The sequence below is a fragment of the Tauraco erythrolophus genome, chromosome 6 (genome assembly GCF_009769465.1).
Source record: "Tauraco erythrolophus isolate bTauEry1 chromosome 6, bTauEry1.pri, whole genome shotgun sequence".
In the NCBI taxonomy this organism is placed as follows: Eukaryota; Metazoa; Chordata; class Aves; order Musophagiformes; family Musophagidae; genus Tauraco; species Tauraco erythrolophus.
The window spans coordinates 70,405,251-70,432,264 of record NC_141470.1 but is presented as its reverse complement, the minus strand read 5'-3'; the positions used below and the strand labels follow the sequence as shown (position 1 = coordinate 70,432,264).

The 27,014-nt window shown below is 49.5% G+C and overlaps 1 protein-coding gene across 1 annotated transcript; it reads right to left on the bottom strand.

Moving 5' to 3' along the window:
• Positions 1-785: 785 nt before the first annotated feature.
• On the bottom strand, positions 786-26,394 carry ERO1A (endoplasmic reticulum oxidoreductase 1 alpha). The gene is made up of 16 exons (XM_009987633.2): positions 26,287-26,394; positions 17,656-17,775; positions 15,403-15,486; positions 13,501-13,539; positions 12,947-13,023; positions 12,775-12,848; positions 12,176-12,296; positions 11,234-11,271; positions 10,010-10,021; positions 8,940-8,966; positions 7,763-7,855; positions 5,590-5,836; positions 4,301-4,370; positions 3,810-3,896; positions 3,164-3,297; positions 786-1,118 (listed from the first exon to the last, which is right to left on the bottom strand). The coding sequence occupies exons 1-16, from the start codon at positions 26,392-26,394 to the stop codon at positions 1,058-1,060; spliced, it is 1,392 nt and encodes a 463-aa protein (XP_009985935.2). The 3' UTR covers positions 786-1,057.
• Positions 26,395-27,014: the final 620 nt, after the last annotated feature.

The following is a 27,014-nucleotide window of genomic DNA, read 5'->3' as shown; positions in this document are numbered from 1 at the left end:
GGTGTCCTTTCCCTTTTTAGCCCTGCCCGGCTCCCAGCGTGAGGGGAGCGGATCCCAAAAGAGGCCAGACCTGCTGTGATGGGCTGGGAGCGGCAGGAGAGAGGCTGGAACTCAGGCCCTGGTGGGGCAGAGGGGCTCCCCCTGCCCTCAAGGAGGAGCTGGAAGCAGAGCAGCTTTGCCCCGTTACACTCCAATGCCCTGTTTTGTGCCACACTATTTGTTCCCGACAGCGGAACGGGCAACAGAGGGCTGTGCTTGCCCCGTGGTTGCCCCAGCTGCGCTGTGTACCCACCCTCTCCTTCCCCTAAGAAACCAAAACCCAGCACCACCTGGTAAAAGGTGCCCTCCCACTCCTCAGGGGCAGCAGGGAACAAGCACTCCTGCTCCTACAACGTTCTAGCCAAGCTGGAGGCACAAGGCTGGCGTAAACAGTGAGTAGCAGAGTTCCTCCAGCGTGGTGGTACTTGGGTCATCTCCCTCTGCCTTCAACAAGGAAATAATCACGGCACAGCAGGGACAGCGCCACTGAGACCATCAGGAACAGCCCCTTGGCACAAGGAAGGTTTGCCAGGAAGAGGAAGGCACCATTGTAGGGCAGCTCTGAAGCACAGGAGGCTCCTTCAATCCCCTCCACACAGCAGAAGGTGTGTGTAGGTGAGGGGCTGGTTGGAATCATGGAGCAGACAAGGAATTTTCCCCAAATTTATTCAGTAGCACAGTCCTTGCCCTGCCTTGCCCTGAAGGCAAAGAAATTGATCTGATCCATCAAAATAGAACAGCAGTATTTCAAGAAGTTACTTAGAATCATCTCTCAATATATAAAATAAAATTTACATATAGTCCCCACTTTTATACAAAAAAGTAGCTTTTTTTTTTGTTGTTCTTGGACAAAATATTTGTCATCAGCAGGTTACAATCAACTAAGAACAGGAGGTCCAGCAAGTGGTCTTCACTGTGGAGTGGCTGGGAGTGTGAGGGAATGACGGCATCTGTCCATTTTTAGAGAACCTGGAACAGCCAAGCAGTAAAACTTCCCATCTCTCCTTCTCCAAAGAATTCACCGCATATTTCGTAAGATGTTCCTGAAGTTTTCCAGTTCTCTAACGCTTGTTGAAATCCTGCGTGCAAGGAAAGCAAAAGGGAAGTGTTAGAGCAGCATATGCATCACACCTTATTCAAAATTCAAGAGAAAGGGACTGCTGTGGTGTGAGGCTTCAAGGAGCTCTTGGGAAGAGAGACTTTGGAATTTCAGCTCAATTAGGCTCTGGTTACAATCAGGCCCTTCACTAATTTTGCAGAGTCTTTTTAAAGCAAACGCCGAGGAACAGGATGTAACAGTGATCAGACAAACCCATTTACTAGAGGTCAAGAAACAGACCATAATACTACCAGCTGTGCAGGCAGGGCGCAGAGTCTCCTTGCAATATAACCTTGTTTCTTCTGAAGGGTTTTTTTGTTCGGTTGTTTTTTTTTTTAAGCATCCTACCTCCTTTTTCTTGCTGAATGCATTTTGCCCCTGGAGCACCAGTGAGAATGGAATCCCAGAATGGTTTGGGTGGGAAGGGACCTCAAAGATCATCCAGTTCCAACCCCCCTGCCATGGGCAGGGAAAAAGATGCCACATCAGACTCGGGATACAGCCCGTGAGTGCTTCTTCCATAAAGGAGAGTCCTGTCCTTCCCAGCCAGGCCAAACTTCCCTTCTGTGGCGGTTCCAAATAACCAAATCCCTTGTGAACAAGCAGCACGAGATGGAGCTCTGCCAAGTCAGGTGGGCAGGACACGAGGCTGGAGTCTGAGAAAGAGCTCCCTGGCCCCAGTCTTCTCCCACAGCAGAAGACTTCCAGGGTGGAGCTTTAGCTGGGCCACAGAGGGGGAAAGGGAAGACAGAAAAAGCGTCTTCCCCTGCCAGCCCTCGTCTTCCTCTGCAAACAGATGACCAGTGGGTCCGGAAGTCTCCACGTGCTGCTTCCAAAGGCAAGAGAAAGGCAGAAGGAAGCGTGGCTCCTCAGGCCTAAGGGGGAAGGCAGCAGCTGTGCTCCAGAGGGGAGCACATGGCATCCCAGCCCAAGAGTGCTCTGGACTTTTCCAAACTTGATGCACGTTAGGGTCTCCCCATTGCAGGTGGCACTGTCACCAGGTGCGAGGTGAGCCACAGCACGACCCCTGAGCTTGAGCACTGGCAGCAACATTGCCTGGAGAATCCTTTGGAAAAACCTGTTTGCCAGAAACTCCAGGTCTGCCAACACCCCAAAGTCATAATGTATCACCAGAGCATCTCGTGATCTCCTCTCCCTCCTAAAGGCCTCGTTACCCGCCTTTACTGCCAAAACCTCCTCATCCAGCTCCTCACGAGGGCGGGACTGCCTCCAGGCTGAGAGAGTTGGGGCTGTTCAGCCTGGAGAAGAGAAGGCTCCGGGGAGACCTTCCAGCAGCCTTCCAGTACCTAAACGGGCTATAAGAAAGCTGGAGAGGGGCTTTGGGCAAGGGTGTGTAGTGACAGGACAAGAGGAAATGGCTTTAAACTGAAAGAGGGCAGATTTCTTGGGATCTAAGGAAGAACTTATTCACTCTGAGGATGGTGAGGCACTGGAACAGGTTGCCCAGAGAAGTTGTGGCTGCCCCATCCCTGGAAGTGTTCAAGGCCAGGTTGGATGGGGCTTTGGGCAACCTGGTGTAGTGGAGGGTGTCCCTGCCAATGGCAGGGGGGTTGGAACTAAATAAGATCCCTTCCAACCCAAACCATTCTATGACTGATGGATTCCTGCTAAATGCAACCACTGCAACCAGATGTGAAGATGCACTGGTGGAAGTGAGAAGTTTGTAGGAGAGCTCCAAAGTGAGCACAGAACAGCAACCCTTGGCTGGGGACAACGTTCTCCAAGGACAGTCACACAGTTTCTTAAAAGTCACCGAATTCTTTGTATTTTAGTCCAAATGCTTCCTTGAATTCCTTACATTTCTGTAAGAGCATAAAGAATTTGGTTTAAATTGTTCCAAGTGTTGCACTCCCCATTATCATCACCTGCCATTTCAAAGCTGCTTTGAGGCAGTACGCTCAGCGCAGGAGTTACCACCAATATTGCTGATATCTGACTGTTTAAATTTAAACAGACGTAACCCAGCAGCTTGTGGAAAATAGAGGAAAAAAGTCTCAAACTGACCTTCCAAAAGCATTAAATAAGGCAACGATTTCTTGTCGTGTCAGCTGGAATCCGTAGGAAGGGCCGCTCTCAGGCATCTTTTCTATCAGGTTTTCGGAAAAGAGGATCTTCAGCGCCGTCCCCAAGCCCTGCGTCTGCGCACGGCAAACACGATCGTTTAATGGCAGGGAGACATCCCAGGCCCGACTCCCAAGTTTAACTTCCCTCCCCTCGTCCATCTTTGCAGGGATTCCTGCTGACACCATCTCCACAAGAGCAAGACTTGGATTTCCTCACACAGCTCAGAGAAGGGAGCAGAACAGAGCCAGGACGCTGCCCAGGGAAAGCCTCCTGTCTGGGTTTGACCACGTGTGAAATTCGGCACAGATCTCGCCAAAACCCCAATCTTACACCAGAGGCTCTGCACCCCCTCTCCCGGGGAGCAGCTGTAGCAGGTGAACCCCAGTTTTTAACTGCCAAGGCAGTTAAAAGGTTCCAGTTTAACTGGAACCAGCACAGTGCTTCCTGCTGACTGGGCCAGGTAAGCACTTGAGCAGCCCAAATCCGTACCTAGGAGCTGACCGGTGTCCAAGAACCACCTCTGCACACCAGAGTCCCATCACACGAGGTGCTTCCAGACATGTCCCCAGCTGCTGACAGAGCTTACCTGCAACTTCCCCCACAGGCGACATTTGAAGCAGCCAACACAGTCCATTATCTTCGAAATATTCTTGAAGTGCAGCCTAAATTCCTCCTAGGGGAAGAGACATCCGAGTCGATCGTGGTTACGCACTAATGAGCATTTCTTCTGTGTATTAATCCAAATCCAACAGTGTATTAATCCTAGACTTCAGGCTAAATGCAGTGGGACTGAATTAGGGAAATGCCTCCTGAAGCGGGGTCCTCAGCAGCAACCCCCCCTCCCCCCACCTTCTCCTTCAGGCACACCCTACAGTCTGGAGTCACCCACAAGGATCCAAACCATTCCGAAAGCAACATGAGCTGGAAACACCTGACCCAGTACCTTGCGCATACTGGTGCCCCTTTCAGATCTAATATTATCCCAAACACACATCTGGAAATACCCTTTAGTATTTTCCAGTATACCCTGGCACCTTTAGGTACCTGGTGCTCCAAAGGGAAGGGCTGGCCAGTTACCTTCAGTTTCGCGGCTTCCTTTTTATTCCCTGCGAAGAAGGAGTTTTCATCGAAATGCAGTGGGAAAGACCTGAAACAGAACGAGAAGAGTTTTATCTCTCCACAGTTTGTACAGCTGAAGTGCAGATCCACAGGAGTATCCAGTTAGGAGTGTAAATCAAACCAGGTGTTAGACTTTGGACATCTCGAGGTGGATTATAAGTCAAGCTGCTTGTTTCTTAGACACTGTGGAGACTTTAACTTTTAGCTTGCATCTCACCTCGGAGACACTTTCAGCGATTGCTCGACAGTTTTGAGGCAGCTGTGGTCCATTTCTCCCAGATGTAAGCACTGAAAGCACGGGAGTGTAAAGAGAAATTCAAACACAGATCACGTCAGGAGACACTCGGTTCCATCTGGTTCCGGTATCTTCCCTTCCTTCTACTCCAAACTCCGTCCAACAGCCCAAACCTCTGTTACCAACATGTTTAGGATGTGTTTTTTCTAGTCAAAAACACGAAGCCAGGACTGGTATTGCACAGATGAGGCAAACAGGTAGCCAATTTCAGGGCTGATACAGAGTTCATGGAATCATGGAATGGTTTGGGTTGGAAGAGACCTCAAAGATCATCTAGTTCCAACCCCCCTGCCATGGGCAGGGACACCTTCCACTACACCAGGTTGCCCAAAGCCTCATCCAACCTGGCCTTGAACACTTTCAGGGATGGGGCGGCCACAGCTTCTCTGGGCAACCTGTTCCAGTGCCTCACCACCCTCAGAGTGAAGAATTTCTTCCTTATATCCAATCTAAATCTGCCCTCTTTCAGTTTAAATCCATTGCCCCTTGTCCTATCACTACACGCCCTTGTCCAAAGCCCCTTTCCAGCTTTCCTGTAGGCACCCTTTAGGTACTGGAAGGCTGCTACAAGATCACCCCGGAGCCTTCTCTTCTGCAGGCTGAACAGCCCCAACTCTCTCAGCCTGTCTCCATAGCAGAGGTGCTCCAGCCCTCAGATCATCTTTGTGGCCTCCTCTGGACCTGCTCCAGCAGCTCCAATTCCAACTCAATTCTGCTAAATCAGAAAGGCAGCCCAGACTGTTAAACCATGGGCTTAATGACCCTGGTTTGCAATTTGAACACGGATACCGACATGCTCCCAGCAGCGCTGCCCTGCTGCACAAGTCACACCGTCCCACTACAAGAACAAGCCCCGAACCTGCCTGTCTGGGAGCTTTAAGCGAAAGGTTAAGCGCGCTCAGAGATGCCAGCGTTGAAAGTGCCATTCTCCCTGGGTACCAAACATAATTACTTGGCCAGATGGAGAATTTCCAGCAATTGGTTCCTCATTTCCGCATCGTGACTTTTATTCCCCGTGTACAGCTGGAAACCTGGGCGCTCAAAGAATGGCAGCACTTTGGATAAGGCCCGCAGCTCTATCAGGTAGAGAAAATAGAGGTTCTTGAGTCTTCTGGGACCTTCTCCTCTGGTGATGACCTCATCAAATCTCTGCTGGAACTCAGTAACATTGGGGCCCCATTTCTTCTCTGACCATGTATCTGAGAGAACAAAAAAGAAACAAATGACATGAGGTGGATGGTCACCTCCTCCCACCGTCCCAGGCCAGAGGCAAAATGTAACTCCAACCAGGGAGATCCAAACTTTCCAACAGTCACAGCCCTTTCAGTAACCAGCAGTTGCTCCAGAGAGGCCTGTTTTAACCAAACTCAAACCCCAAGGAACACAGAATTCCTGCAGAGCTGTGTCACTTGATTTAGAACATGGTCCAGGCTCACAAGCCAAACCAGAAAGCAGAGGTTGCCCATTTTAAATCAGCTGAAGAGTTTCTCATCAGACCAGCTGATTCTGAGAGCAGTTCCGTGGAAGCTGGTGATAGCGCAAGTCTGCAAGTGAAGAGGCCTGGATGGAAGAATCAGACAGGCCGTGAAGGTTCCTCAATTCCTTCACTCCTGCCCACAAAAGCCACCAACTTACTGCAGAACTCAGAAAAGGTCTCTGCTTTGGTCTGAGCGTCTGCAGAGGCAGACTGTGCCGGCCTCCTGGTCACGCTGCCCTGGGAAGCGGTGCAGGGCCAGAGGTCGGGAGTCTCCCTAATGAACAAGGGCATCTTAAGAGAATTCCATCTATTGTGGAAATGCAAGAGAACAAAAGCAGCCAAGGATCAGAGGAGACTGGCCTCGACTCTCCATTATCCAGGCCACAGGTTTCACAAAGAATATTTCTGTAAAGTATGTAGTGGAAGATACAACATAGTCACATCAAGCTGATGTGGAAAAATGAAAAAAAAAAAAAAGAGAACCTTTCTCTTCAAAATCACCAATGGATAAGCAGCCCAGCAGGAAAGGGCTCCTTCCCAGCTCCGACCCGAGGTGGGCTCTCTACTCGACAATCATGGCACCCGCAGATGGGAATCCCTGCACGGAGCCAAGCTGAGGTGAGGAACACCTCGGAGCAGAGCTCATCTTCCGTAGCCTGTCACCAGCAGAAGCCACCCCTTCCCACACAAGCCAGCCAAAGGCGCTTACTTGGCTGGCTGTATCCAGCCTTGTTTTCCTAATCCTCTCCACAGTCCCAACTCATCGCTTGCCTTGGAATAACAAGAGGAGCATCAATCTCCCAACTCTGACGTGGTCTAACTCACATCGAGGTGAGGCCTACGTGGGCTGTACAGACTTAAATATAATTAGTTAAATCTAAATTACTTATCCAAATTCCACAGCTGTCTCTCCATCTGCACTCGATTTTTGGAAGAATAAGGGCAGCAGGCTTGGTCCACAGGTCCCACTCTGAACTACCACGGCTGAATCCTTGGGGCAGGCAGTGAGAACCTGCGTCCTGCACCGCACGAGTGGTGTGCCACAGTGAGACACACAAACCCCATTTCCACATCACCCCAGGTTTTCAGCCCCAGGCTTGAAATGCAGATTCTTCAGATAGCAACTTACAGACAAAGGCACGCAAGGGAGATGGAAGTGGCATATGGAGATGGATCCAGGGTCTTGGGAAAGCCCAGCCAAGCATTGCACAGGCTAGGCGAGGTTACTGTCATAAAGACAGGCTAGGAAGGGTCAGCCTCAATGTGCAGTTAGAGACCCACTTCAAAATAACCTTGGAGGAAAGAGAGAAGGACTGCCTGCTGGATGTCTCAGCACAGAGCACTGCCCAGCCATTTTCAGACCTGAAGGCATGTGGCAACCTGGTGTAGTGGAGGGTTTCCCTGCCCATGGCAGGGGGGCTGGAACTAGATGATCTTTGAGGTCCCTTCCAACCCAAACCATTCCATGATTCTATGATTCTATGCACTCCTGACCCTGTTACACAACCTGTGTGCTGGGGGCGGGCAGAGAAGAGCGCAGAAGTGGCCTGAACCCTGCTGGAACGGGCACCAGCTAACGTTTGGCAGAGCCACAGAAGTGTCAACTCCAGATGGATGCAGGAGAGCCGAGGCAGAGAGCAGCATTTACCTTGTAAGAGGTACCTGGCGCTCAGATGGATGTTGATACTTGCATGGAGACCAGAAATGAGTTTGTAGAAAGCTCGTTTCTCTACACAGACACCTGAAAAGAAACAGGCACTTGAAGATACTGAAAGCAAACATTGAATTTTCCTCTCCTGGCTGTCAGACAGAAATCTAATCCCCCCTGAGTGTGGCCAGTAACTCCCACCCACTCCCTGGCCACATTGCGTTCATCCTAGGAAGCGCAACCATAGATTTCATAGATTCATAGATTTCTAGGTTGGAAAAGACCTTAGAGATCATCGAGTCCAACCATCCCTAATCCCCATTAAACCATATCCTCAAGTAGCTCATCCACCCTATTCTTAAACACATCCAGGGATGAGGACTCAACCACCTCCCTGGGCAGCTTATTCCAGTGGCTGACAACCCTTTCAGAGAAGAAATACTTCCTAACATCCAACCTGAATCTCCCCTGACTAAGCTTATACCCATTTCCTCTTGTTCTATCACCCATCACTAATGTAAAGAGCCCTTCCCCTAACTCCCCACCATCTTTTCTCAAGTATTTATAGGCCGTAATCAGGTCTCCCCTCAGCCTCCTCTTCTCCAGGCTAAACAGCCCCAACTCCCTCAGCCGCTCCCCATAAGTTTTATTTTCCAGCCCCTTGACCAGTTTAGTCGCCCTTCTTTGGACTCGCTCCAGGAGCTCAATATCTCTCTTAAAGCAAGGGGCCCAAAACTGGGCACAATATTCCAGGTGCGGCCTCACCAGTGCCGAGTACAGGGGCAGGATCACTTCCCTGCTCCTGCTGGTCACACTATTCTTGATACACGCCAGTATCCCATTGGCCTTTTTGGCCACCTGGGCACACTGCTGGCTCATATCAAGCCGGTAGTCAACCAACACCCCCAGGCCCTTCTCCGCCAGGCAGCTCTCCAGCCACTCTTCCCCGAGCCTATAGCGATGCTTGGGGTTTTTATACCCCAAGTGAAGGACTCTGCACTTGGCCTTATTAAAGCTCATGCCATTGGCCTCAGCCCAGTGATCCAGTCTGTTCAAATCCCTCTGAAGAGCCTCCCTACCCTCGAGCAGATCGACACAGCCTCCCAGCTTGGTGTCGTCCGCAAATTTACTGAGGGTACATTCAATCCCCTCAACCAAGTGTAGGAAAAGGATTTACCTTTGAGCCACTTGTAAAACGTTCGCCCTGCAAACAAAAGGAGAACAAGCACATCAGTTGGAGATGCCTTACAGCAGCAGGAGGGCTTTAAATCACTGTGTCGTGCTTTAGGTTACTTCTTTGGCCACACCTTTCAGAGCACCACAGGACGACACATGAATGAGACGGGGCAGTACCCTCCCCTCTGCGGCATGGGAGGGTGCTACCCAAGCCCGATGCCCTGAACCCACCTTTAAGGTCATCCCCCAGAGGGCCTCTGCCCACTCCAGTTTGCAGAAGCCGGGAAAGGAGCGTTAGAAGAGCAAGAAAATAGTTTTCCTCCCAACCATCTCGGCAAGGGCTGGGGCAGGGGGACAGAAGTGCTGCAGACCAGCACAGTGTAGGGGGAAACAACATTAAAAGGTTGCTTTTTCCTGCCGGCCAGGGCAGGGAGAGGGGCATTTTTATAAAAAACAAGCAAACCAACCCCACATAGTGCAACCAAGTGTGTACAATCATACACGTCAGCGTTTCACACTACCCTTGCTACATGCCTGAAAGTAACCTGGAGAACATAAAATGACTGGGAGGTAATTTGGAGACAAAGATGTGCCAGGCCTGGTGCTGCAGAGGGGAAACAGCTCCAGGGCACGGCCCTTTCCAGATACGAGTCCTGCAGGGCCTAAGGGAGCTGGGCTCCTACCAGCTGTCAGAGGCTGTTGGGACTACGAGTCTTCTCAAAGCTCCAGCCTGAGAGCTGCTTTCTCAGCGGTAACAAGCACTGAAAAAACCCACAATGCAAGTCCTGTTCCTGAAGGCTTATGACACTTCAGTGACTACCTTCAAACAGGACTTGCACTCTTAAAAACAACCTGCTGGTACTTTTAAAGGCCTCTATACAAAGCTGGGCTGGCCTCAGGGACAGAGAGCTCAGAGGGATTTCTTCAGAGGGTCCTGAACACAGCAGAATTTCAAGATAAATTCAGATTTTGCTAGCCAGGTGCATTACCTAATGGTACAGCTCGTGACAGCACGATAAAAACACTACATTTGTTTCTCTTATCAGTAAAAACAAACAGAGTGCCACTCACCTCCATCATCCCCTGATGAAAGATGAAAAAAAAAAGCATGTGGTGGAGGGAGAGAAAAGAGAAGATAAAAATTACACATGACCAAAATTAAAAACTCCAAAGCACAAGCATTAAGATTTCTCTGTTAATCTGCTCCGACAGGAGAGCGAGCCTCTCCAGGGAGGTTTAGAAATGTTTTGAACAGAGAAAACATCATCTCCAACTGCAGCAGTGAGAACATCAGACGAGTAATGCTCCTGAACAACCTAATGCAGAAGGGATCGATATTTGCAGAGGAAGTAAAGCCACCACACAGCTGAAGCAGAGAGCAGAAAACAGGGCACACGGGTGTCTACCTCTGCCAGAGATCTCCTGTACGACCTCCGACAGGATACTCAAGGACCCCATCCCTGCTTCCTGCGGTTTATCAGCCACTTACAACAACTCTCACAGGTATCAGGTCAAATGCTCTGTTTTCCATGCCCTCCTGCTTCCTCATCTGCAAAACAGCCGTCCTTCCCTCTCCCCTCAAGGTACCGCTGTTATTTCCTTCACATCTTGCCCTAAACAGAGGTGGTCCAGCAAAGCACTGCTGTTTCAAAGGACATGGTACGTCTCCTGCACCAGTGCTGCTCATTTGCACAAGGGTCAAAGGAGGGGGAAAAGCACTGACACAGTTCAGGGAAAAATCAAGAGACCGCCCCAGAGGGTACTGCTAGTGCAGTGTTCGGGTCGAACAAAGGTGGAGTGAGATGGATGTTGTTCAAGGTGTCTGGGCAGGATGGGGCATCGGGAGACACGGGGTCTCTTAGCAGCCTTGGGCACGAAGCTTTCAAAAAACCCTTTCCTACTTTCATTTACATGTTTAGCCTTAGCCTCTAGGGCAGAGTTTCTTTTACTGGATGGTTTCCTCAGAGGATCCTCATTTCAATCCATCACAGATGGTTTGGCATTGCCAAGCACGGAAACCAGGGACCCAGGAAGAGCTCCGGGTTCAGCCCTTCTCCCAGTCCCTCCAAAGCTCACTATTCCTCCAGAACCAGAGGATCAAACTTCCTTTCTCCATCCTGGAAGCTAGAAAGCCACACTGCCAGGTGTCCTTGCATTAGCCATAAAATTCTACACTTGATCACGAGCTACAACACATTTCACATGAAGCAGAAGTAGCTCAGAGAGCATTTACTGTTCCTGAAGCTAGGATCAGTACACTACTAAACCACTTAGTGAGATAAATAAATGACTCACCTCTACCAGATGCCAAAGGTCTTTTTACATTCTGAGGCCTAAGAGGAAAAAAAAAAAAATCATTTAAATAAGATATGTAAATAAGTGACTGTCTCCTTGATGCACAGAAACACAGCACAGCAGAAATAGTTACTTCTCTGCAGCCTAAGGAGATCTAAGAACCCCTTCTGTGCTAAAGCTGTGCTTAGACAGGAAAAGGACAGAGCAAAAGGTGGCTTTCTCTTTTTTTGTTTCCTTCTTGTTTCTTTAGGAAAAAACAGCTAGGGAAACTCAAGTGTCTACACAGGTGCTAGGCTGGATGAGGCTTTGAGCAACCTGGTGTAGTGGAGGGTGTCCCTGCCTGTGGCAGGGGGGCTGGAAATGGATGATCCTTAAGGTCCTTTCTAACTCAAACCATTCTCAGATTATCCCATGGCCTTGGTGCAACATGATACACTAGCACGAACGGGGAGGAAATCGCTGGAGATCACAGCAGGCAAGACAACAGACCGATGCCCACCAGTGCCATGCAGTACCCCCAGCAGAGTTCAAACTGGCACACAGACTGGGGAGAGAGCTCTGCAAGGCCCAGGGGGGACAGGACCATGTGCCCACGACCACACCAAAGTTGCACACCCCCTGCCAGGCTACCGTGGAGGGCTCCCGGGGCAGCCACACGACTTGTCCCCTCCTCTGACAGCCCACACTGCAGCAATTCTCATCCCTGGAAGTGTTCAAGGCCAGGTTGGATGAGGCTTTGGGCAACCTGGTGTAGTGGAGGGTGTCCCTGCCCATGGCAGGGGGGTTGGAACTAGATGATCTTTGAGGTCCCTTCCAACCCAAACCATTCTGTGATTCTAATGACAGGAGAATGGGGATTAACGAAGTGGTTAAAGCACATGCAGCCCCTCTGCAAAATTCAGCACCTGCAAGCTTGTGGAACCCGTCTCCCAAAGCACCTACTTGAAGCAGTTTTCTTCGTAAATACTGTTCCAAATTTTCCAGGCATCTGGTCCTTTGTAGCCGGTATAGCGTTCAGGATTCAGGAGTAAATCCACATACTCTGCGTCAGGAGAATAGATATCTGCGAAGCAGAGTGCTGGGTCAGTGGGAAAAGCTTCTGAAGGAAAATGGCATCTTCCAAGGCTGATCCAGCCCCCCCTTTGCACACTGAACAGTCTTCCCAGCAGAGAGACCAGCTCATCCCTCTCCAGAGAGGCAGGTGCGTAGTATTTGCTGCACAGCGACCCGTGGCAGCAGGGCACAGCTCTCTGGCCTTTGGAGCTACCAGAGCTCAAAGCCACTGATGGCAAAGCAAATTCTGAGCATGCTCTGTCCAAGCTGCTAACTTGCTAAACACGGCAAGACCCTGACCAGCAACGAAGCTTTGTCAGAAATATTTGCATTGTATTTTCAAAATACTGAGGGCTGGGGAGGTGGAAAAGAGAAGAAATGCTAAATATGCTCCAGGCTTGCTGAAATATTACATATTGGCCTGAAAGTTCTGCAGAGGTGCTTAGAATTCCATCCTAAGACTCGTTAGATCCAATAGGTTCCTATACCATCAGCCTCGCAGAAGCTGTCTGAAGAGTCATCGTGCTGTGTCCACTGGAGCACTGCCTGCTGGGTTTCCTTACTGCAAAGAAAGTGGAAAAAGACTATCAGGAAGGAGCACTGACACTGAGTTCCCTTCAAGACAAGTAAAGATTGTGGAAAAAAAAAAGAAAATCAAACCTCAAAGAGCCATCAACAGCTCCAAGTCTCTTGGCTTCTTCACATTCTTCAGCAAGGTTATTGGCTTCTTCTGAATACTGGGTTAAGGAGCAAAGGGGTGGGGAGAGAGGAGGTTTACAAAGCGGTTTTTCTGTTGTTGCAGTTCTGCCTCTAAAGCACTAACCAGTTGAAGCATCAGAAACATTTTCATGATTCATCCCACCCTGTATTTCCACAGGATGTCTGCAGATATTCAGAGGCTTATGCAATAGCGATGGCTGTTGCAGGGACCCACAGCAGCCCCTGGCACTGCCAGAGGAGCCTTCTGTGCCTGACGATAGCTGCTCTTGGAGAAGTCTCCCCAACTGCTCTAAGTCAGTGGAGGGGAACACCTGACTTCAGGACAGCCACCTCGAAGGCTCTACAGCACGCCAAGCACTTGAAGAAGATAAGAATTTACCCACAAAGTGATCCTAACAAATACTGCCTGTCTGATTAAGGCAGCTGTTATCAGCTGTGGTGGCACAAGCCTGGCCTTACAAGCAGTGTCACTTTGTGCAAGCAGGCACACCCACCTTGTAACTCCCAGACCTGATTCCGTCGGGGACATCGTCCTGCAAGACAAAATTGAGCCTGTGCTACACGTGGGGCTGATGAGACATTTCTTTCAGCCTCGTCTCCGAGAAAGATTAGGGAGGTTACTGCAGTTTCTAGGAGTTAGAAGGAATCAAAGCACCCAGCTCAGCTTACAACACACCCAACGTCTGGCTCCTCCGCAGGCTAAGCTTAAGCCATCTTCTTGGTGGTTGATTTTTCGCAAGGCTCCTCTTCTCAAAAGGTCAGCAAGCAGCCTTCCACCAGTGCTACATCAGGTTATGTTTTGCTTACCCAAGCACGAGGCTGGGGAAGCCAATATATAAGCTTCAGAGGAGCTGGAATTGCCTCTGGTCAGCTCATGCCTGGCATCCTGTGCCCCGGTGATGCCCGTGTTCCCTGCAGGAGCCCAGGCACCTCCTCAGACACTGCATCTACCAACCCCTGATACACATCATTCAAAAACTTCCCTTTTACCACTCCGTCATGTCACGCCAGGCTTGGCAGCCCCACACCACTCCAGTAGTACACACAAGACAACTGGGCCCTAAATTCTTCTCAACTTCCATTCCCTCCATCAGCAGAAAGGCAATAAAACCACTCCTACACTGCAGGAGCAAACACTACGACGGCAAGCAGAACAGGGAGAGAAAAATTAAGCAATGAGTAAGTTATTTTCATTGCTTTCAGGATGAAATGGACCCGAATCACAATAATTAAAACCAGCAGTGACACAGTTCTTATTTTAAGAACAACTTCTAGCTACTAATAACGTAATTGTAACATTACTCCTTCACGTTGGTCACACTCATTACCAAAAACATCCTTTTTAGGGAAAAAAAGCATTTAAACAAAGTTTAGGGTTATTTTGAAGGGAAAAAAAACCATCATCATTCCATTTTGGGTTCGTAATAGGCACTTACTGAAGACCAGGGAAGCAAAGGACACTTGTCTGAGGGGTAAGGCAGATGCTGAGAAGACAAATGGATTTAACACACATATCAGAACTTATGTAACAAGCGATGCCCAAGCGACTGTCTCAGGTGTTGTATCAGCTTGGAGCAGCTCGCTACATCAGGTTACCACGGAGCTACCAGGTGAGGGGGACAGACACCTGCTCCACTGCAGCATATTTCCAACCACAGACCAAAATAAACTGGAAAAATGCAAGCAGGTAGGGTGAGGAGGCCTCTCTCACTGCAAGTACTCATCGCACCCCTGCGCAGCGTTACCACACAAACTGCTCTGGAGACCCAGGAATGGGAGCGTGAGACAGGCTGGGTGGCATTTTCACCACCTCTATCAACCCAGCAACCAAGTTCTGATTCACCCACTTTCTCAATCCCTTCCTTCCAGGAGACACCTGCAGTCAAGATGTTTTCTTTTAGCTCAGTGAACAAAACCCTTTTGTCCAGGAGTGTTTGCTTTTGTACTGGGAAACGGAGGACTCGGAAGGAGCCATTTCACACAGAGAGAGGGCTGGAAAGGGCCTCATCAAATTCGTCAGCCAAAACTGCAAATCATGGTGTAGCTCTGGGCCAACAGGGTGAATATCCTGGCAATTAACACAAGAGGCACTTCTTGTAACAACAGCAGACTTGCCCAAATACCAAAAATACGCTAATACAAAAAATAAGAGGGACCAGGACAAGTTTTTGGCCATTCACAGAGGCTCAGCTATTAAAAACCTAGTCTTTCTTTAAACTTTCAGAATTTAGCATGTTGGCCTTTCTCATGGACACCAGTACTAAGGCATCTAAGAGAGCTCTGCAGTGTTGCCACAGCTACAAAAACCAGAAGAGTAACTCGTTTGCCTGCTTCCTCCTCTCAGTCTGCAAAAGCCAAACACAGAAAAGAGGTGAAAAAATGGATTTGGTACTTACAGATGGGCAGGGCTTTACGGCACAGTCTCTTATTCCACAGTGGCTGTTGTCATTCCAAAAAGGACAAGGTTTCTTTAGGTTAACCTACAAACAACACATGATCCTATTAAGTTTCCTTCACACAGCCAAGCCAACCTTCCACACCAGTTCACCAACACGCATCTTCAGCACCTTAGTGCAAGACTTCAAATAACAGAACTTGGCACGAGGTTGAGCGCAGTGAAAGCGGAAACAGATGGCGCTGTTCATCTCAAACAAAGCTGATCACACGCATTCAGTTGTCTCTCATATAGAGCCATAGAATCACAGAGTGGTTTGGGTTGGAAGGGGACTTGAAAGATCATCTAGTTCCAACCCCCCTGCCATGGGCAGGGACACCTTTCACTACATCAGGTTGCTCAAAGCCTCATCCAACCTGGCCTTGAACACTTCCAGGGATGGGGCAGCCACAACTTCTCTGGGCAACCTGTTCCAGTGCCTCATCACCCTCTGAGTGAAGAATTTCTTCCTTATATCCAATCTAAATCTGCCCTCTTTCAGTTTAAAGCCACTGCCCCTTGTCCCATCACTACTACTACTATATGAGAGGTGTGTGCCCGCGAAGCCTGGCCACGACTGCTTGTGATACAACAGAGGACATGACACACAGGCCACCGATTCCTAATCCCATCCTGAGGCTCCTGTTGAGCGACGACAACCCAGGCTTTAGCCAGCTGGTTTGTACCCTTTAGGAGCCAACAGTCACTACAGGGCAATCTTTGGCCTTGGGATATTGCTCACTTTGTTCTCCACAAATCTTAGAAGTTTGCTCCCCATTGATTTCATTTCCTTACTTTGGGCATTTTCGGACTACGGTCTGCCTGCCCATTAGAGGAGGAGGAAAAGGATGTGCTGGAGCCTTGCTGCCATCCTCCTGTGCCCAGAGCACAGGTTTTCTGCTGTAAAGCCATCTGTGTTCTGGAAAGCTGGAGAGGGACTTTTTACAAGGGCATGTAGTGATAGGACAAGGGGTGATGAATTTAAACTGAAAGAGGGGAGATTTAGATGATATCTAAGGAAGAAATTTTTCACTCAGAGTGTGGTGAGGCACTGGAACAGGTTGCCTAGAGAAGCTGTGGCTGCCCCATCCCTGGAAGTGTTCAAGGCCAGGCTGGATGAGGCTTTGGGCAACCTGGTGTAGTGGAGGGTGTCACTGCCCGTGGCAGGGGGGTTGGAACTAGATGATCTTTGAGGTCCTTGCCAACCCAAACCATTCTCTGATTCTGTGATTTGTCAGTGTACAAGCCTTCTGCGCTCGATGGGAACAAATAATTCCTTGGTGTTTACCAGACTGATTGCTATCCCTCATGTCCTTGTTATCAGCACAAGTTAGTCTTTTAATCCTTGCTTCGCTGTTTCTTCTGGTGCTTTCACACACAGACACCTCCATTCATGCTTCATTCAGACCAATCTTACTACTTCTGTTACAAATCCCAACACAGCAAGAGGAAGGACGTTAACTTTTTTAGCAAATCCTAGTCTTGCTTCTCTGTGAGTTGCTATCAAGTATCATTCTTCTTAAACAATTAACACTTAACAAGATTTTGGGGGTTTGGTGGAGAGGGGGAGCATGGAAAGGCAGCTCTACTCCAGTGATATTATATGTGAACCTGCTCTAACTTGAAGAGCAGTGAAGTTGGAAACTTTTTCAACTGTTCTTACAGAAGAGTGAATACTTATTTTTGCCTGCAGAACAATCAGGCAACAGCCACTGTCCAGTACCTGTACACAGCAAGTCAAACACTGCCCCGTAACCCAAGCAAACCCCACACTGAGTCACACACACACACACACACTATCACTGAATGGGAGCAGAATCCATTTCACAACGACTGTCTGGCAGCAACAGCAACCAATTCACTTGATCGTTTGGTAACAAAACCTGGCTTTCCATGTTGACAGGGAGACACTAAGAATACTCTCATTATGCCATGTGGATCCCCTGCCATTGACATTTCTGAGCCCTAGCTCAACAAAATAAGTAATTTCATTGGTTTACTGCTTAAGAGGGAAAAATGAATAAGAAAATATCTTTAAAATCATGCATCTTACAGGCATGTTGTACCACATTAAGATTCTCCTGATAATACAGACTGCATTCTTAAGAGATCAGAATTAAAACGTAGGTATCTGATTTTAAAAAGATCAGCAATAACTTCAAGGGAGATTAAAAAAAGGGCAAAAATAAAAACAATTCTTGTATGAGAAAATTACCTTGTAGTATCTAAAATAGTCACTTTCCAGAAGTTCATTCAGTCTAGGAAAAAGTTTGTAGTTGTTGAAGGCATCAATGGTTTCTACATCACAGGTGCAGTCATCTAAATGACCAGTAACCTATTGGATAAAAAAAGGAAAAAAAACACAGAACAACCAAATATGAACAACTTAGCCAGCACTTTTTAACACTGCAGACAATAAAACAATTCACAATTTTCTTTCCTTTTACCAGTGAATCAACTAGTTAAGTTCAATCAGAATTAAACAACATTAAATCCAGCTCTGCTGAGTTGGCAGAGAGTTTCTTTCGATGCATCCTTTAGGATGTGTCCTGTACCTGCTGCTTGGGGACAGGCACTTTTGGTTGGGAACACTTTTCCTCTAACACACATTGATATATTAAATTGACGTAATTTATAACCAATATATTTAATATATTAAAAATATATTGATATATTAAAGTTCACTGATGTCGGAGTAACAGGACCACAAAGATGATGAAGGGAGTGGAGCATCTCCCTTTTGAGGAAAGGCTGAGGGAGCTGGGTCTCTTTAGCTTGGAGAAGAGGAGGCTGAGGGGCGACCTCATTCATGTTTATAAATATGTAAAGGGTGACTGTCATGAGGATGGAGCCAGGCTCTTCTCACCGGCATCCAATCATAGGACAAGGGGAAATGGAGATAAGCTGGAACACAGGAGGTTCCACTTAAACATGAGGAAGAACTTCTTTCCAGTAAGGGCACCAGAACACTGGAACAGGCTGCCCAGAGAGGTTGTGGAGTCTCCTTCTCTGGAGATGTTCCAAACCCTCCTGGACACGTTCTTGTGTGATCTGATCTAGGTGGTCCTGCTCTCGCAGGGGGATTGGACTAGATGATCCTTTGAGGTCCCTTCCAATCCCTCACTTTCTGTGACTCTGTAACAGGCATCAGACGGACACTTCCATCTCTTTAAAAGGCAGATGTGACAGATACATTCAACTAGACTGTCACACACACAAAAACCACACAGCCCTTGTCCACACACCAGAGACACTCACACAGATCACAGATGTTTCTGTCGGGGCCAAATCCAGCAAGACACTGGGTATCGACTGCTGTAACAGCTGAGCACCACATGCACTGCCAGCTCAGGCTACTGGTTCAGAATGTCACTCTGGACAGGATGGCACAGGGGTGAGAGCTGGTGTTTGCATCAGGGAGCAGTCAGGCAGCAATAATGCCACCCAAGACGACAGGACTCGGAGAAAGTCCTTGTTGTTCACCTAGTGCGCTGCAGCCACTTGTCGGATTTAATCAGAACCACAGCAACTGCAAGTCTCCCTCCTTGCCTCAGAGACACATTTGGCAAGAAAACATTTGTTCTAAATCTGATGTAGAAAGCCAATACTTCTTGCATCATCCTGAACAGCTCAACGAGCTGTGTGCAAGCCCTGAAGAAAAAATAACAATAATAATAAAAAAAAAAAACGTAGCACAAACTCAGCTATGGCTTTCTGACACGTAGATTACCGTCTGGATGACAAAGCTGCAGACGCAGAAGCAGCTTTCCTTCCCCCACACCCCTGACGAGTAGTTGGGGAAATCACCCCGGCCAAAGTCAAGTATTACCACTCATTCATTCTCAACAGCACACCAGGGATTTTTTTCCCTGGATGCTGATGTAGCGATACAACACGTGGCAAGCTACCATTCCCCAGGATCAGATAAATCCAGAGTTTTAAGATCAGGGAGTTGTTGCAAATCAATATTGTTGATTTACGAAGAAAGAATAGGATGTTTGTCACAGTTTGTGATAAGAAACCCTCTCGCCACTTCTGTCCCAGAAAGCCTACAAAAGCCTGGAAGCAGACAGCATAGGAAGGATATACCCCACGCTAGTGTTCTAGGGGGTTATGCCAAATTTCTGCCAGATTCTCTCTGTGCACAAGAAAGCCGGAAGCAGAGACACACAGAATAAGTCTGGAAACATCGGCACGGGCAGCTCCTGCAAAGTGTGACAGACAGCACTGCCGAGTGCTGGCATAAAAGCTCCTGGGAAAGGCCAGGAACAAACAGGCAGATGTGGGATGCACAAGACCCAATAAGGTACGTGATCATTTTTAAGGGGCTCCCCCTTTTCTTACTTACAAGCACTCGGCCAGCCCAAGGGCTGCTGAACACTGTGGGACAGCAAACAAACAGCAAACAGGGAAGGCAGCAGATGACCAAAGTCGGAGGCATCTCGGCAATCAGACCCAGGAAAAGGGAATAAAACCCTGCAATCCTCAAGAAAACGCCTGCCCGATTCCAAAGCAAAGGTGCTACTCCAGCCTTCACAGTTAGGGCAATATCTGTTATTATGCACGGAGGGAAAAGAACGAGCCATGTGAGAAACACGAGCCACCTGCCTTGATGCATTTCTGGAGAGCTCTCGGATAATTTAGTAAGAGCTACATCAACTTCCGTAAAACCATTATAATTACTACTGTGGAAACGAAGCTCCCTGCCCTCCTTCCGAGAAGGTAGGCAGAACTGGAGCTCTTGCCTTCAGAGCACACACACCAAACAAGGAAGGCGGAAAAAAACCAGTGTGGATTAAGCACAGAGCACCTTAAAGGCAAGTGCAAGTTTCTTCCTGCCACCCTAGCCAGAGCGGGAAGGAATCCAGGCTCTAGATCCAGCCTGCTCCATACCAGGAATGAGTTATTTCGGAAACAGTTTTTTTTCGAAAGGGCTTTGATATTTTGGACTTGGCCACGCTGATCTAAGGGGGAGTGACAGGAAATCCATGAGAGCACGTCAGAACGCCCTGCTCCACTTCAGCAAGTGGTTTTTGTCAAGACACCTTATTTAGAGACCCAGTTCTACTTTTCCTGGACGCATGGAAGCCACCCGCCTCATCCTCACACACGTACCGTATTCTGTCATCCATTTTGTGTGGTAATGAAGATTAACAGCACAGCAATTAAGCTTTCCACTAGCCTGAGTCACCCCTGAAAAAAAACAGCCGCAATTTGCTAATCCAGTTACCCAATTTAAAGCTGTTTCAAAATTTAAAAAAAAAAGCAACAAACCCAGCAACAAACAAACCACAAAAAACCCAACCAACCACAGTGTTTATTTCCTGGAAACTTGGCATCCTTTGAGGCAGGCAGCTTGTAGATTGGGTCTGAAAGTGGCCTGCAAAAGGATTTGTGGGCAATCTTAGAATCACAGAATGGTTTGAGTTCGATCTTCAGCTGCTCTCAGTATCCACGCTAGACAAACATGTCATTCCACGGGAGTGACATCCCTGTAAGAGATAACATTGGAGAATCCAGCAGGGCCTCAACTGAAACAACACACCACTGCAGCCTTCCGGTACCTAAAGGGGGCCTACAGGAAAGCTGGGGAGGGGCTTTTTACAAGGGCGTGTAGTGATAGGACAAGGGGCAATGGATTCAAACTGAAAGAGGGGAGATTTAGACTGGATACAAGGAAGAAATTCTTCCCTCCGAGGGTGGTGAGGCACTGGAATAGGTTGCCCAGAGAAGTTGTGGCTGCCCCATCCCTGGAAGTGTTCAAGGCCAGGTGGGATGAGGCTTTGAGCAACCTGGTGTAGTGGAAGGTGTCCCTGGCCATGGCAGGAGGGTTGGAACTGGATGATCTTTGAGGTCCCTTCCAGCCCAAACCATTCTGTGATTCTATGATTTGTACCAGGCCTGTCTTTGCTACATCTAGCAACCAATTCAAACCAGAACCAATCTGGCAAAACATCATCCCGAAAATAAGCCAGGGTAAAGCACTGCAGATGCTCCCAACAGTACTCTGGAGCAGACGGGGGTCATGCTTTGGAGATCTCCAAATATCCACTGCTTGATTTAGAAAAGCACTGGTGGGAAGATCAGCCACAATCCCACCAAGAACATCCCTGTGGGGCAGCACAGGCAAAAGGGAAGGGCTGGGGAAACTCAAGCTCTGCTCAAGGTAGAGGGAAAACTCCTTCCTCCAAGGATTTCGGTCAGACTGTCCAGAAATAGGCAGTTTCTCTGGCCTGCACATGGCTAATAAGGTATTGCTGGCCTGCTTACCCTCCTGCTCTGCCTCCTAAGCCACCGGGCTGCTTAGGAAAAAAAATCTCAGCCAGGCCTGGTGACAACACCTGTATGTGCCCAACCTACCACAGTTCACAGCCAAAGGGGTAGAACAGGCAGCACCAAGAGCCAAGTCTTCTCAGAGCCCAACGTGGAAGCCCCAGTGATGCCACGCCAAATAGCACTGACCCACTTAAAGACATAGGGAAGTGACAGTACCAGACCACTGGGCAGGGCATGGTCTTCACCCCACAAGTTCCCTCTTGCTCTATGACCATCTGCCACCTCAGAACCCGTTTCTTTCAGCCCTGCAAGCAGCCAGAGACTCACTTGTGTGGGGCTTCAATTCCTGCAGCTGAGCTACAGCATGTGTCAAACATGCCCTGCCATGGGTGGTGCCTTAAAACACTTTTCCCCACCTCCCTAAAATATTTATCTACATCTTCGGCCTGCAATAATTAGAGCAGTTTAAGATGAAAACATAAACTGATCCAGTCCCAAACGTGTGCCGTGTGCTTGCTGGCATCTGTGAATCACTGATCTGAGCGGCAGCGATGGGTGGCACTCCACCCAGCCAGGGTGTGAGAGCCTGGTATCAGACCGACGGGCAGGGCTGGGTTTGTGCAGTGGGAAGAGATGCGACGGAGCCGCCGGGACAGACGCGGCACAGGCTGCTGAGTAAGCACCGAGGAAGGTGCTTGGCCACCTGCAAGAGCTGCTCTTCATCTGTTAATGCTGAGGTACCCACCTCGTGTGCGTAACACGGGCTGAAACACCACCACACGTGGACTCTGCATGATCCTTGGGCTTGGCCTTCGCTCCATCTTCCTTTACCTCCATCCCAGGCTCCTGTCAGTCTGCTCTCCCCACCTCTTTCTGCTTCCTCCAGTGTCACAGAAACATCCCCTAAGCAGTAGATTTAGGGCTTTTTTCTCTTGCTACAGGCTCCATCCCAGACATACGTGCCACCACACTGGGCAGGAAGAAAGGCCAACTCTTTTCTGCATCTCCCACTTGCAGCTACAACAGGGCACAGGGAAGGGATCACCACAGTGGCTGCGGAGTTGCTTTTAGACTGTACCAACTCGACTGGCAGCTGCATCAGTCCCAGGCTGACAGCAAACGCTGCTTTCCACGCTGGCCCAGCAGAAGCTTCCTTGCAGTCACCCTGCACAAGTGATGTGCGGCTCTGCCAGCACTCAGTCCAGCTTGGTCTCCCTTTAGTCCTTGCCAGTGCACTTGGAGCAAGTAGCCAGCAGCCAGGTGAGGACAGTCGTGCCCAGCATCTGCCCTGGCAGCAGTATATGCCAGCCCAGGTGCTTTCTCCCCATTTTTTGCCCAGCAAACAAGGACTGCAGCTTCCAGAGATCACACAGAAGCAAACCTCACACGGGAGCCTCAGAACAGGGTTAAACCACAGAGGTTGAAGTGCTGCCAGATGGCACCTCCAAGCATCTGCTAGCAAAGGATCTGCAGCTGCTCTGCACTGGGAAGCCACCTCCTGAGCCACCCTGCAGAGATCAGAAACTGTGCTAGGTATGAATTCCAGCCCTGAAGGCTGTTGGGTGAACACCAATTCAACGAGAACACAAGAGTGGCTTGAAAGTCTGTTCAGGTAATGACAAGGTAACGTTCAGTGCCCAGGCTCACCCCTAATGACAGCACACTGGCCACAGAAACACCCCTGAAGGGAATCAGTCCTCTGCCAGACCGGAAACCTAATCAAAATCACAGTCTGCCAAACACCTGCAGCACATCAGCTTAATGCAGCTACATCAGTCTGTAAACAGGGAACAAGCAATAATTACTAGGAATACGGAGAACTGATTCATAGCTGACTAAAGCATTAATGCAAACAAGAATATCCAGGTGGGGGGCAAGCTGTCTGTAAAGTTCAGGGGAACTCTGATATTGAAGCGTCATTCAGTGCTAACGAGACAGATGGGAAAGCAGAAACAGTATGTGAAACTTCAGTGGTTTTAGTAACAGGCAGATGCCCTGGAGTCTTGAGACCCCACCCGGAATAGTGTGTTCAGCTCTGGAGTCCCCAACACAAGAAGGACATGGAGCTGCTGGAGCGGGTCCAGAGGAGGCCACGAAGATGATCCAAGGGCTGGAGCACCTCTGCTACGGAGACAGGCTGAGAGAGTTGAGGCTGTTCAGCCTGGAGAAGAGAAGGCTCCGGGATGATCTTATAGCAGCCTTCCAGTACCTAAAGGGGGCCTACAGGAAAGCTGGAGAGGGGGCTTTGGACAAGAACATGTAATGACAGGACAAGGGGAAATGGCTTTAAACTGAAAGAGGAGAGATTTAGATTGGATACAAAGAAGAAATTTTTCACTCAGAGGGTGGTGAGGCACTGACACAGGTTGCCCAGAGAAGCTGTGGCTGCCCCATCCCTGGAAGTGTTCAAGGCCAGGTTGGATAGGACTTTGGGCAACCTGGTGTAGTGGAAGGTGTCCCTGTCCATGGCAGTGGGGTTGGAACTGGATGATCTTGGAGGTCCCTTACAACCCAAACCATTCTACGATTCTATGCTTCCAACAAAAGTTTCAGGACTGGTTAGTAACCTAAGTAAACAAGGAGTTAAAATAACAGTCACAAAACGCAGGTGAGGCATTGCTCCTGGTAATACAGACAGACAAGAGCGCAACACCCATTCCAGAATTACAGCCTGCTTAATTCAGCGTTTGAAACATTGCTACAGTGAGCATTCTCAAAAGCGGCCCTCGTCAGCTGTCCCAACATGCAGCAATGGACAAGTCATAGAATCACAGAATGGTTTGGGTTGGAAGGGACCTCAAAGATCATCCAAGTTCCAACCCCCCTGCCATGGACAGGGACACCCTCCACTACACCAGGTTGCCCAAAGCTTCATCCAGCCTGGCCTTGAACACCTCCAGTGATGGGGCAGCCACAGCTTCTCTGGGCAACCTGTGCCAGTGCCTCATCACCCTCTGAGTGAAAAATTTCTTCCTTATATCCAATCTAAACCTCTCCTCTTTCAGTTTAAAGCCATCACCCCTTGTCCTATCACTACAAGCCCTTGTAAAAAGGCATGTAGTGAAGTCAAAGCTCTTCCATTCACCCCACATCAAGGCTTCTTAATCTGACAGGCTTGTGAGACAGCAAGAGACGTTTGCAGGAGGAAACCAAAAGCCATACCCAGGGCTTCAGGTGCATAAGCAAAGGAGCATAAAACATGCCATTTAAGGCTTGCCCTATATTTCATTTGGTGGTAAGTAAAAACCACCAGACCAGTTCTCCCCAAGATGATCAGCAGATTGTTTTTTACAAAAAGATCAGGTAGCCCTCGGGTACGTTTTTAAAAGGTTAAGTGGCCAGTAAGGCTGAGAAATGCTGCCCTACACAACATGCTTTCCCAAAGGCAATAAAGCCTGGAAAAATCTTGAACCTGAACACTCAAACTGAAGACTAAACCAAAGCACACACTACTCCATGAACAAGAAGTGCACTGTGACAAACTAACAGTGTAGGAAGTACAACGCCAGTTCCTCCTAACCCTGCCAGACATTACTATGCCAGAATGCCAGTTCATTTACTGGTTAGGGCTGCTTATCCCATACAACGCTCCTGTCTCAGACTTCAGTCCTTAGGAGACAAACTTCACTGTTAAGCAGGAGGTGTACAAGCAAAAACCCTAGAGAGATAGATACAGAATCAAAATGTGTGTTTTTCCATTCTATAACAGCACAGTTTGTGTTTACTATTTCCATTGAAACTGAAGCCTCAAGAGCCGCGCAGACAGGAAAGCCAAGTGCACAATTGCATTTACCTTCTTTCTCCAGTCTCAATTTCTGACTTGCATTTAACTACTGGAATTTTCATACAGCAAGAGCAGGCTCTACAATAGCTTCCTTTTTAAAAAAGCAACAAAAATCAAGCACTGAACACATTCTACCATCTTCATTCCTCCATCGTGCAAACCTAAGTCAAAAGGAATCTGCATTAGCAACCGTTCCCCCAGATCCAGCTGCTTGGTCTGATCTCTTGGTTGACTGCACCTGGTTCTCTCTTAACTATACATCAGCAGAAGGTGCACCAAGCCCACCAGGCCAGACAGTAACACACATGGCATATCAGCAAGGAGAACAAACCCTGGAAGAGCTTTAACAAGCAGGGCAGCTCTGCAGACCCCTGGGCATGGCAAGTAGGGTAGGGTAGCAGGTGCTGGTACCCATGCTGCAGCCACACTCTCCTGGACAGAGGAGTAGGAAGAACAGCAAGGCAGACATGCAGGAGAAGGGATGAAGCAGCTCCCAGACATGACTGAAACACCCAACGAGAGGCAGCTGGGTGGTTAGGGAAGAACTGCTCCCCTAGCTGAAACACTCACCCTTCCTGCTAGGGGCAGGGAGAGCATACAGTTAAGAAGGTGAGGAAGAGAGTATAGGGCTGCTCAACGGGCAGAAGTCACCCTTTCCTCTAGGCAACTCTCAGCAGGCTCTCCGATGCTCGGAAAGGAGTCGAGGCACTGAAGCACCTGCACCCAGGGGTGCTCACGGGAGGGTCCGCACCGCCTGCCCTGCCCCGTTCCCCCGGCAGAGCTCACCTGGCAGAAGCAGCGTCGCTCCGCCGCGCCGGGCGGCCCACGGGGCACCACCGGCAGCAGCAGAGCAGCGAACCCCAGCGCCCGCAGCAACGCGCTGCCCGCCGCCATCTCGTCGGGCCGACACAGCCAGTGCCGGCTGAAGAAGCCGCGCCGGGCCCCGCGCACCGCCCCTCACCGGGGGCGCGGCCGCCGCCGGCTACGCGCCGCGCCGCACGCAGCGCGGCCCAGCCCGGCCTGCGGGGCTGCCCGCTGCGGAAGGGCGTGCGGGTTCCTCGCCGGGCAGCGAGGGGGGTGGCCCGGGGAAGCGGCCCAACTTCTGGGCCGCGGTGACTCACTTGTGCCGGGACGGGGCGGGGCGGGGCGGCCCCGCCGCCGCTCACACACCCCCCCCGTTTCCTCACAGTCCCACGGGCCTTTTGGCGGCACAAGAGACGCCACCAGGTGTGTCCCAGGCCGCGGTGGCTCCTTAATCCTCAAACTTGCACCCGTCAGCGCTGAAAACGAACCTTTGCTAATTCGGTTAATGAACTTTGCAATTCGGCTGCCAATAATCCAGCGATTTGCCTTTTTGTTTCTCCCCTTGACGTCCTCAAAGCTTCCGAACGGCCCACCCCCCAGGAGCCGCCTCTGACAGGAAACCCTGGCACGGCGGCTGAGGAGAGGAGCTGAGGAGGCTCCGCCGGGCACCGTGGGGCACGGTCGCGCGCGGGCACACACGTACGCACACC

What these genes read in the sequence shown, in the direction of transcription:
- ERO1A (XM_009987633.2), bottom strand. Translation starts at nt 26,394, where the DNA reads ATGGCGGCGGGCAGCGCGTTGCTGCGGGCGCTGGGGTTCGCTGCTCTG. An exon ending in CAGCTTCTGCGAGGCTGATG is followed by an intron (nt 12,297 to 12,774) that starts GTATAGGAACCT and finishes TCTGCTTCGCAG; the next exon opens with ATATCTATTCTCCTGACGCA. An exon ending in GTTTTACAAGTGGCTCAAAG is followed by an intron (nt 7,856 to 8,939) that starts GTAAATCCTTTT and finishes GTTTCTTTTCAG; the next exon opens with GTGTCTGTGTAGAGAAACGA.